This window comes from Saccopteryx bilineata, chromosome 2, assembly GCF_036850765.1.
Source record: "Saccopteryx bilineata isolate mSacBil1 chromosome 2, mSacBil1_pri_phased_curated, whole genome shotgun sequence".
Classification (NCBI taxonomy): Eukaryota; Metazoa; Chordata; class Mammalia; order Chiroptera; family Emballonuridae; genus Saccopteryx; species Saccopteryx bilineata.
The window spans coordinates 145,986,318-145,998,671 of record NC_089491.1 but is presented as its reverse complement, the minus strand read 5'-3'; the positions used below and the strand labels follow the sequence as shown (position 1 = coordinate 145,998,671).

At 38.8% G+C, this 12,354-nt stretch overlaps 1 protein-coding gene across 2 annotated transcripts in view; it reads left to right on the top strand.

Annotated features, from left to right (window-relative positions):
• The window catches only part of GXYLT1 (glucoside xylosyltransferase 1), a 55,071-nt gene extending 44,185 nt beyond the window's left edge, over window positions 1-10,886 (top strand). For both annotated transcript variants that reach the window (XM_066258124.1, XM_066258123.1), the window contains one exon: window positions 4,036-10,886. In XM_066258124.1, coding sequence (XP_066114221.1) covers window positions 4,036-4,197 — 162 coding nt within the window. In that variant the 3' untranslated portion in view covers window positions 4,198-10,886. The remainder of the gene's footprint in view (window positions 1-4,035) is intronic.
• The last annotated feature ends 1,468 nt before the right edge of the window (window positions 10,887-12,354 follow it).

The following is a 12,354-nucleotide window of genomic DNA, read 5'->3' as shown; positions in this document are numbered from 1 at the left end:
TTCTTACAGTCCCCTTCTGTGTAATTAAGGTGGCTTGACAAGGGGAGGTGAGTATACTTCAGATACCTCTAGACTGATGTGTAGAACCAGATCTCTGAATATGTTGGGGACCAAGATGGGTAAATCCAAATGAGGACTGAATTTATGATTTTGCTTAATGAGCAGTATAACTTTCTGTGCATGCAGCCAATTCACTGACACCTGGGGAGAAGTATATGTGACCACTTCTCTCTCATGTAGGCCTGCTCTCTGTTAGGCTAGACTGCTTACTCTTATATGGATGTGAAGACAAAACTTAAGTAAATAACAGAGGAGTGCTAATTTGGTTTAGGTATGGGGGTCCGGAGAAGAATTGATGCCCCTTTTTGCTGGATTCTTACTCTTATTCAGAGATAGTGACTGAAAAGCTCTGGTCTACTACAGCCTCATTAATAGGAATGAGAATAAAAATACTTAACTGTAATAACACTGTGGCATGAAACAGCTATACTTATTAAAGAATTATAAAATTTAGTGTTGATGTTCATTTAATGTAGCTTTCAGAAATCAATATAGTATTTTAATGGAGCTTTCTCTTGGGTTGTCAAAAGGTGATAAAAATGAAGAAAAGTACTTTTGGGGGTTCTGAGACTTTGCTGGATAGAAAAGAAATGGCATTTTTATAAAAATGCCATTGCTTTGTTCCCTTTTGAGCATTGAAAATCCATTATTAAAGAATTAAATCTTGTTAATTTATTTGATCTTTTATAAATATGTACCTTTATAAAGCTGAGTAATGGTTTTAAGGTAATAAATTACACTTGATTTAAAAAAAAAATAAATCTTTTAAAATGATTTCAGATACTGAATTAACAATTTTTTTGTTTTGGGTCTCTTGTAACTCGCTATTTTTCAACTTAATGAAGTTAATCAGCCTTTTATGGTGCTTTTGGTTAGGGTTTTTATCTTCCCTTATCTATAATTCAGTGAGAAATGTAATTTTTAAAAGAATTGCATTCAGACCAAAATATTTATGCAAGTTTCAGACACTTAGTCATAACCATTGAATACAGTGAACAATATGAATCATAAAGGATGTGAGTCATTTTAAAATTGTAAATGCTTGGCTTTGTCAACCAGCAGATCGGTTTTTACACTCCATACATATTTGTTAAATATTAGTTGTTGGGTGAATAAAAATATTAAGATTATAAAAATTGCAAAATCAAAATGGGAACAAAACATTTTATTGCTCTGGAAGGTATTTTCTGCTTAATGTATTTCATTCTGAATTATTTTTCTTGGTATTTCAGTATTAACTTTGATTTACTTCACACCCTGTTTATATTTACATAACTCTCTTTGCAAGGGGATCTTGAGTGTTTACCTCCTTACTGCCTTCTTAGAAGTAGGTGTACCCAGCAGTTGTTGGATTACACTGCCATTCTGCTGTATTTTTAAACCATGTTCTGTTCTTTGAAAACACCTTGAGTTATCTAATTGATCATCATAGCCTCACTATTTATTTGCTGCCTTTCAATTGACAGTCTTATATACAAAGCATGACCCTCCTAAAAGTTTGTGTAGTGGGTGCATGCCCATGTCAAGGGGGGGGGGTGATGAACAATGTCAGGACAGGCTTCTCAGAGGGTCTGCCATTTCAGTGAACTATAAGGGTGAGCACCAGGCGGAGGAGGGGAGGGGAAGAGAGTCAGGCACAGCCTGGGTATAGAAAGGGGCTTGCAGTCAGGTGAGGGCATGTGTGGCCTCTGGGGCAGGAAACACCTAGGTAGTCCTGGTATGTTATCCTTTCCCTTACAGGTCAGGTTACTTTCGCTAAATGGTAGACTGAAAAACCTCTCTTCATGGGGCACTCTTTTCATCTCAGGAACATAGTCATCAAAAGACTTTCCCAGTGAAGAAAAAAAATTTTATCTATAAGCACTGGGGTCTAAATCCCATAAAAATGAGTGAACTGAATCTGAAGTACTTCATCTTCCCAGGAATTAATTTCTGAACACCTTTATAATCTTTTCATTTACTGTCATTGCATAATCAGAAAATGACGTGCAGTGTGGTCCTCCCATTCTTCTCTGTCCCTCACCCACAGTTGTCTCAGTATGTTCTTTGTGCATTTTGAAATGTTACATTGAAATGTCACATTGAAATGTCACTTGATAGAGGTGATAACCCTCGATAAAGGTCATCTCTTTAAACGGGGTTGCCGCTTTAAACCCCACAAATTCCTACCCGTGCATAGCACTGTTCCCAGTTTCCTGCCTTTCCTTGAGCTTTGTCTTTCAACAGGATTTTGAGAACTGACTTGGCACAGTGAGTTTGGGTTGAGCGGTGCCCTGCGCTGGTAGAGCGCACGGTGTGGTTGGGGTTGAGCGGTGCTGTGTGGTTGGTAGAGCGCACGGTGTGGTTGGGGTTGAGCGGTGCTGTGTGGTTGGTAGAGCGCACGGTGTGGTTGGGGTTGAGTGGTGCTGTGTGGTTTGTAGAGCGCACGGTGTGGCTGGGGTTGAGCGGTGCCCTGCGCTGGTAGAGCACACGGTGTGGTTGGGGTTGAGCGGTGCTGTGTGGTTGGTAGAGCACATGGGCTTTTGGAGCTGGGCAGCTGGAGTGGAATCCTGGCTTTGCCACTTATTAGTTTTGGACTTGGGGAAATTAATGGCAATAATTTTATCACCTATTTAATAAAGTTGCTGTGGGGCTAGCATGATACCTGGCATGTAGGAAGTGCCCTTTTGAAACCAGTCCAGAAACCAGTCCAGCTTTCCATAGTTCCTCCCAGATACCTACCTGTTGGCTATTGTTATTTTCATTACATTCTTCCTAGTTAAGCTTCACCCCTCTGCTTTTTTGTCTTCAAAACAACTTTAGATCTTTATCTTAAGTATTTGTGATTGGGTTTTAAAACTTACCCCATGAGTGATGGTTTCATGCAGTTAATGCTTACAGTTTTCTTTCTCCAGCAATAATAAGGTTTAAGATCTGCTGGCATCTCTACAGTGATAAAAATCCCTGTGATAAATTAGCATAAATTTAGCTTTTACTCACCAGATTGGCTTTGGCTTCCTACAGACTTCCTAATTGCGATTTGAGTGGGACTTTCATTTCCTCTCCCTCAGGGTCATGGCAGTGAGCCTCAGGGATAACCTTAGGTCATTTGCAGCCCTCCCAGATTTCAGGTTCTGAATTTCCTTTAGGATCTTGCATTTTTCACTGACTTCAAACTTTGCTGCAAAATGTTCTATGTTCAAGTCTTATCCAGTTTTCTAATTGAAAATATTCCTACTTACAAATGCTAAGTCAAAAACAGTATTTGGTTGAAAATACAAGGATCACAACTCAACCACTTAACCACTACTACATTGTTTTCGAAAGTATATTCCTTGGGATATATATTTTATTTTACAGTAACAACGGACTCTGGTTAAAAAATATATGTGTGTGCGTGTGTGTGTGTATTTTGGAACTAGCGGACCAAACAACATGCAACAGATGTATTTTGTTTTTCTTAGAGTTTGTCACGTGCCAGTGTGAAAGCCCACGGAGAATGGATGGTGTTCAGCAGTTCTCAAGTGTCCTCACCTTTGGGGCCCTTCTATGCAGTTAGGGTTCTGTGGGAAATGTAGAACTGTGCTGTCATTTCACACTCCTGCTACTCCATGCCCGTCTCATTTCTTTGCAGTTCAGCCTCACCGCTGTTGTCAGAGTGATTTGGGACTTTTATTAGTTTCTCTCAGAGCTTTTAGCCATCACCTCAGAGCAGTCAGTGTCTCTGGGTGTTCTCTGCCCTTGAGCCTGTTGAGACTTCTGCCTTGGAATAATTTCCCTGTCCTCCATTATCTCTCTGGGAAAAGCTTTCCCTGGTACCCCCAGTGATTTACCATTACCTTCTCCCTCCGCTGAAACGTGAGATCATAATCTGTTTAATTCATTAAAAATACTTGTTGAGCATAAGCTTTTTATGAGACCTTAAATGGAGGTTGTCAATATTAAGCTGATTGAATGTTATTTATATATATTTGTCTTTTTATTTTCTTTCTCTAGTGTTCTTTTGAAGATGACCACATCCGTTCCCTATTACAGCCTTTAGAACTGGAATTGCAAAAGACAGTGCATACATACTGCGGTAAAATTTACAAGATATTTATCAAACAGCTAACAAAAAGCATACAAGACCGTTATGATAGACCACTGAAGGAAAGGTGATTCTTGGAGCCCATTAAATCAAATGACTCAAACCAACAAAATATTTAAGGATATATGTGAAGGAATAACCTTGGATGAAGTGTTCAGGAAAGAATTATTCATCTTCAGAATAACTTTTTTTCCCTGAAGACGTTAAATGAGCAATATATTCATTTAATGAAGAATAAGTTAAAGTCTTGGACCCCAACAAAAAGACATTTTTCATCTCTGATGTTTTATGTTATTTGTTGTCATTCCAGTATTGATAAAATATTGAATGGTTGTAGCCTATAGACTTTGGTTGACTCTTATTCTCAAGTGAGTAAGAGCAGTAGGTGTGTGGATGGAGAAGATGTCAGATGTACCTCATAACACAGTGGGAACATTCAAACTGTGAGTATAGCAATAATTTTAAGTCAGCACTAACCTCACTTTAAAAGTGTGAGAAAAACATTGTTTACAGGAGCAGAAAAAGATTCTGTTTCTAAAGAAATGTGATGTAACCATTGACAATCTCTGTGTGCCTTTATAGATTTCATCTCTGTTTTTAAGTCTTTTTGTGACAATCATGCTTAAAATTATTTTTAGAATACAAGTAAACTGCATGTTTAAAATTGAGTTGTATAAGAAAGAGGAAAAAACCAGTGAGAATTGTGGAAATTTAGTCCCTGTGTGTGTGCTTGTGAAATGCAGTCTTTTCATTTATATATGCTAAATTGTCTTGCCAAATGCAGATCTAAGATTGTTAAACAGATATTTGGGGAACTTTTTTTTATTACTTTAAATGAAGATTTTCAGCTTTACTGGGCATTCTGGAAACAAACGAAAAATGCTGATAATGAAGTGAAAACCTAAATACCATGTGATGGTGGAAAATGATGGACCAAAATGCATAAGCTATGTATTTCCTGTGAACAGTAATTTTAGTTGAAATGGAACAGAAAAAAGTGGTCCTTTAAGCTTTTTTCCTTCTACCTCAAAATAGCTTTGCAAGGTATTTTTGAAGAAGCAAATTTATAGGGCCTTACTTTAAGTTCAACAGCTTTCATGGATGATTTGGAAAATTGTTACCTCTGACTACAGAAAAAGTAATCAACGTGAATATCTTCCTGTTTGAACATCACTTAAGACAAACTTAAGACAGTTATTTTTTTTAATCTTGAAAATATAAGAAATATTACTTCTCTTAGTGTTCTTGACCACTATCTAATATAAGTTTAGAGAGTATATAGAAGGTTGTTTTAAACAGTCCCCAGGTAAGGCCATTGCCTGCCTGGCTGTGTTAGACTCTCGGGGGAGCTTGTTAAGAACAGATTCCTGGGCTTCACCTTTGAAGACTCTGGTCCACTGTGTCTATGGTGGGGTCTGCAAACATTTTGTTTTTAATGAAGAGATTTAAAAAGTGTACAAAAATAGAGTACAGTAGTGCTGATTGTCCAGTCAAGCACTTATCAATATCTTACCATCATTCTGTCATCTATCCCTTTATTCTTTGTTCATGAATCTTAAAGAAAATCCCAAACAGCATGAACACTTTGGTAGCTATAGTGGCATCATGCCCCCTCCATATTAAATGACTCTCTAGTCTTTAAACAAATTCCCCTGATTGTCCCCAATGTTAGAATCAGGGTGCAAAAAAGGTCATGTTATGATTCTATTTTTAATGACCACTGTAGGATGGTTTTGATGTCAGTTTGGGAACCACTGGAAATCATTATACCAACTGGAAGGTTGAAACTAGGATATCAAAGTTCTTGGCACAGTTGGTGGTTGTAATTGTGATTCTGAAATATTAGAGGAAGTATTTGAGGTTATTGATAAGATATGAATTTATATTATAAGCAGGTTCCTTAGATTTAATTTCCTCAGTGAATAGAATCTCAGCCCCATGGGCTCTGATATGATTGGTTGGGACTATGTAGTGTGTTCATAGTTTAATCCAACTGAACTGTATACTGTGGTCTCACACGTTGTGGCTTATTCACACTGCCACATACTCTACATTGTTGATCACTTGGAAGATGCCTCATCTGGTTTATTCAGATCTGGCCTAATTGGGCATTTTACCATAAATGAGGCTACGGTAAAAACTTTCCACTGAGGTATTATTTCTGCCTAAAATTTAGGATATCATAGAAAGTCCATAAAAATATTAAAATGAGTTTTCTAAATTTATTTTTAGATAAAATAACTTTTTCCTTGAGAATTCTCAAGAAACACAGCTCTCAGCGTTAGAGGTTAAATTATACAACAACTTAGAGAATATTATATATTTTTTTCCATAAAACAGTATATCTATGCAGTTCATATGAGTTATATCATATATTCTTTGAGCTTATGTGTTAGAACAACTTTGACCTCAGAACTATCTCTGGGCTTCAGTATTACCAAAGTGGAATGACTAAAGCATAGTCAACCTTCATTTGTGTGAAGTAGTCATTTTAAAAGAATTTGGAAAACTTTTAGAAATATATATTGCGATTTACATTTTAAGAAAATACATTTTTTTTCACTATGAAGAGTAGTTCATAATGTATTAGGTAACCCAGTTATCTTTGGACACTTTAGATAGAACATGAAATATTATTACTGCTTGCTGTTGCTCTCATCTTGCCTCCAGTCAGACGTTGCTGGTGTAAGTGGAAGGAAAATCTGACTCTGAACTAGGTCTGGATTCTCCTCCTGGTATGGACCCAGGCATGTCATTTAACCTGTGTGCCTTGGGTTTGTAGATAATCAGTATGCCCGTCTAACCTCGGGAGACCTGGAAGTCATGAGTTGCGAAGTTATGAGACTCAAAAAATAATGGATTTGAAAACATTCTTCATGGCTTATGTCATGCTTCATCAGCGTTAGTGCTGAAATTCTGTTTTGCCCTGTTGTCTTCTGTACAGGTCATTCTATCTCCTTAGGCTTAGTGTTTTGACATGTATTATATCTCCAGTATTAATTCTCTTATGTGTGGAAGAGTTTTTAAGGAAGAGAAAGCAAAGAAGAAAAGAATAAGTGAAGGATCAAAAAAGAAGGAAAAGAGAGGAAGTGAGAAAAGTAAGGAAAGAGAAGGAAGTAAGAGTGATAATGGCAAAAGGCAGAGTAAGAATAGATGGAATGAAAGTGGGGAAATCGAGATGTGAGGTGGAGGGAAATGATGTGGAAACAGGTACTTGCCGAGTTGTAGCCTCCTCCCTTGTGCTGCTGTCTGCTTGCCTTCCTCTGGTTCAGTGCCGAGGCCCTCTGGGCTCAGAAAGGGTGCTGGCTTTCACAGAAGGAGGCAGCAGAGCTCCCTTTGTTTGGTTTGTTGATACTGGACTTGTTTCCCAGTCACTCTACTCCAGGGGTCCCTAAACTTTTTACACGGGGGGCCAGTTCACTGTCCCTCAGACCGTTGGAGGGCCGGACTATAAAAAAATACAACTATGAACAAATCTCTATGCACACTGCACATAGCTTATTTTAAAGTAAAAAAACAAAACAGGAACAAATACAATATTTAAAATAAAGAACAAGTAAATTTAAATCAACAAACTGACCAGTATTTCAATGGGAACTATGGGCCTGCTTTTGGCTAATGAGATGGTCAATGTGCAGTTCCATATTTGTCACTGCTAGCCGTAACAAGTGATATGACGTGCTTCTGGAGCCATGACGCTTGTGTCCCGCGTCACCGGAAGTAGTACTGTACGTGAGCGACACCGCGCTTTGTGGCGCGGCCACATACAGTACTCCAGGACCACCAATGAAAGAGATGCCCCTTCTGGAAGTGTGGCTGGGGCTGGATAAATGGCCTCAGGGGGCCGTAGTTTGGGGACCCCTGCTCTACTCACCATTTACTGCCAGTGATTCAACATTTTTTTTTTTTTTGGCTGGATCCCAGTTTATGAGGTAGAGCCTATGGAAACACGATGACCGGCCCTTTTAGTCAACGCAAATGTTGGATTATGCAAGACTAACCACACAGACTCACAGGAGTGGTTAGGTTGGAGGACTGGGCTTCATTAGGTCTGAAGAGGCCCAGAAACTTATTGCATCGTTTTTCCAAGATAATACTGATAGGAAGCCAGGTTTGGGAATCACTGCCCTACCTTGAATGGCAGCTTAAACAATGAATCACATCTGTTGATTCCTAAGTAGGCATACTTTCAGTTGAATTGTTATGAATGGGTTCAAGAGAACAAGAGACAGCAGAAATACATTAAAGGAGAACACCTTAAAAAGAGTATTCACTGTCTCCTTTTTCATAAGTTTATAGTGTAATAAATGCTTTAGTAGTAGTCAGAATCTCTTTGAAGTGTTTTTATAAAGACCACAGATCTGTTTTTTTAAATAACTTTTGGTTTTTTAGAGTACATGGAAAAGAAAAGTAGGGGAGTAATGTGTCAGGTGTGGGCTCAGTTATTCATTTATTAAATGTAATTTCAAGTGTCTTAAAACAATTGCCTTTTAATATTTAATAAAAGTAGATTAAATAATGATTTGTACTGTAACAGTTATCTTTTTATACACTGCCAAAGCAACCCTTTTTTGCCTTTTAAATTCTGGCCAAATTGTTCTGATGTTTACTGTTTCTTAATTCATGAAACATGAAACTATTTTTAAAATTACCAGTAAGTTAGGCCCTGGCCAGTTGGCTCAGCAGTAGAGCATCAACCTGGTGTGCAGGAGTCCCGGGTTCGATTCCCGGCCAGGGCACACAGGAGAAGCACCCATCTGCTTCTCCACTCCTCCCCCTCTCCTTCCTCTCTGTCTCTCTCTTCCCCTCCCGCAGCTAAGGCTCCATTGGAGCAAAGATGGCCCGGGTGCTGAGGATGGCTCTGTGGCCTCTGCCTCAGGCGCTAGAATGGCTCTGGATGCAACAGAGTGACGCCCCGGAGGGGCAGAGCATCACCCCCTGGTGGGCATTCTGGGTGGATCCCAGTCGGGCGCATGCGGGAGTCTGTCTAACTGCCTCCTCCTTTCCAGCTTCGGAAAAATGAAAAAAAAAACAAAAAACAAAAAAAAAACTACCAGTAAGTTATAATGTTATATAAACTTAAGACAAGTCTGAAAGGTGATACAAGATGGCCCTGGATGGTTGGCTCAGCAGTAGAGTGTTGACCCAGCATGTGGAAGTCCTGGGTTCATCCCCAGTCAGGGACACAGGAGAAGCAACCATCTGCTTTTCTGCTTCTTCCCCTTTTTCCCCTCTCCCCCTCCCTCCACCTCTCTTGCTCTCTCATTCTCTCTTCTCCTCCCACAGCCATGGCTTGATTGACTTGAGCGCATAGGCCCCAGTGCTGAGGATGGCTCTCTCCAAGTCTCACCTCAGGTGCTAAAAATAGCTCGGTTGCAAGCATGGCCCCAGGTGAGCAGAGCATCAGCCCCAGATGGGGCTTGTCTGGATGGATCCTGGTCTGGGTGCATGCAGGAGTCTATCTCCTCTACTCTTACCTAAAAAAAAGAAGAGAATGTTCTTTTTTTAAACTGAAAATGAATATGATGGACCCTACCTGCATGGCTCAGTGGAAAGAACATCATCTGCATCGAGTCACAGGTTCTACTCCCTGTCGGGGCACATGAGAAGCAATCAGTATACAACTAAATGGAACAACTAAGTGGAACAATGAGTTGGTGCTTCTCTCTTTTTCTTTCCCCACCCCTTTTTCCTGCCTCCTCCTTTCAGATCAATAAAAAAATAAAGAATGAATATGATATTAATTCAATTATCTAGCTAGTACAGAATCATGAGAAGAACTTGGAATTAGCCTATTGGACTAGGCGGTTTAAAATTAATTATCAATCAATGTCAAACTTACTTTTAAACAGAATGTATGTATTGTCACCTCATCTATCAATAATTCCAAATGGCTAACAGAATTATATAGAATTATATATAAACTCAGTTTTCAAACAAAAGAGCCTTTGAAAAGATTTAAAAGTTTTTCTCTTACTGCTAATACTGTGAATGCTATATGGAGGATCTGTGGTCAGATGTTTTGATATCAAATTTAACTGATGTGGAGCCTTTGATTATGTTTAGTGTATACACAATCTGAACATGTGAGTGTATTCACACACATAACACCCTAGCCACTCCTCGTAAAAATTGAACAGAATGCAATAGTGTATGTTGCGTAAAAAGTAAATTGACTTTGACTATGATGGAAAATAGCTATTCTCAACCTTTGTATAAAATCTCTTCAGGGAATATTGGAATGTTGTGCAAAAATAATTCAGGGCTTGTAGTATAGCTGTAGCATATGTCATTTATTCAAAAATTAGCAGAACACACATGCATTGTATTCATTATTTGCGAGCTGGACCAGTGGTTTTTGATGGGTGCTCTAACAGAAGATCTATGAAGGAGATGGTTTGCACCTGTTCCTGAAATCAAAAACTGGGAAAAGTTGCACATGTTTCAAATTTTTGCAAGTGGTTTGCATAAATGTATTAATTTGAGTGGCATGGTTGTAAAGCTGCAGAAGGCAGCCTGGCATACTGTGATTTCAGAGGTCACTACCCTTAAACTGCCTTTTACCTTAAAATACTGTGGTTTTATGATAATTTGGATGTCTTCAAGTATTTTATGTATCTTGGCATTTATTAAAGGGGAATATAAGGTTATAGATTTAGCTGTTAACCTGAGAATAATGGAAAGTTTTGTTTGGGGGGAGTTTAACTCATCTTTTCTTGAGAAACTGTGTTGCTGTTACTAAATAAACATCTCAGTAAATGTTTAATTTCTTCAAATGATTTGTCTGAATTATTCTAGCAATCAAATAATTTTGGAATGTTTAGGATGCTTCATAACGGAGTGTAGAAACTATACCCTAAGGCCCTGGTTGGCAAAGTATGGCTTGCAAGCCACATGCAGCTTTTTGGCCCCTTGAGTGTGGCTCTTCCACAAAATACCATGTGCGGGCGCTACCTCGATAAGGAATGTACCATAATGAACTCATGACCCTAGTAAATTATTCCACATATGAGGCACTTGAAGGAAATCTGTTCCTTAGGACAGCGGTCAGCAAACTCATTAGTCAACAGAGCCAAATATCAACAGTACAACGATTGAAATTTCTTTTGAGCCTGACCAGGCGGTGGCTCAGTGGATAGGAACCTACCTATATAGTTTAAGTTTAAAAAATTTGGCTCTCAAAAGAAATTTTTGTTTTGTTTTGTTTTGTTTTTGTGACAGAGTCAGAGAGAGGGACAGATAGGGACGGACAGACAGACAGGAGGGGAGAGAGAGATGAGAAACATCAATTCTTTGTTGCAGCATCTTAGTTGTTCATTGATTTGCTTTCTCATATGTGCCTTGACCGCGGGGCTACAGCAGAGCAAGTGACCGCTTGCTCGAGCCAGCGACCTTGAGCTCAAGCTGGTGAGCTTTGCTTAAACCAGATGAGCCCGCGCTCAAGCTGGTGACCTCGTGGTCTCAAACCTGGGTCCTTGACATCCCAGTCTGACGCTCTTTCAATTGCGCCATCGCCTAGTCAGGCTCAAAAGAAATGTCAGTCGTACTGTTGATATTTGGCTCTGTTGACTAATGAGTTTGCCAACCACTGTCCTAAGGAACAGATTTCCTTCAAGTGCCTCATATGTGGAATAATTTATTAGGGTCATGAATTCATTATGGTAAACCTCAAACATGAAGTGATAAAACAATTGAATAAAGATTTAAAGAGAGATTTAGGTCTAAGAAACAGGCCGAGGATCAGAAGGATGCCATTAAAAGTCTGATAAATTAGAAAGTAACAAAAAATTGTTGACATAGAGGCAAGCTTTAGCACAGTTAAGTCAAATGCCACTCATTGAAGGCAGAATAACCCCAGCGTATTTCCCAATGCTTACCACGAGAATGGGTGAAGCAATTTCTCAGGCAGGCCTTGCATCCCTTGAAAGAATTAGTCTTCAGAACTCTACGAGGTTAATCCTCCAATACCTATGCAAAGTGTATAAGGGAAAAGGAAAATAAAAGAATGGGGGGAAGGCATAGAAGAAGAAAAAATAAAAGAAATAAAATGTATTTGAAAAAGTAAAATCAAGATTCAGAGTTTAAAATGGGACAAAGTAATATTTTTTAAAAACTTTGTATAAGTAGTCTACCAGAGCACACAATAATTACGTATCAAACAGAAGTTTACATAGCAAAATTTCCCAGAAATAGAAGATGTTGATGTTAAAGCCACTATCATAGTGTCA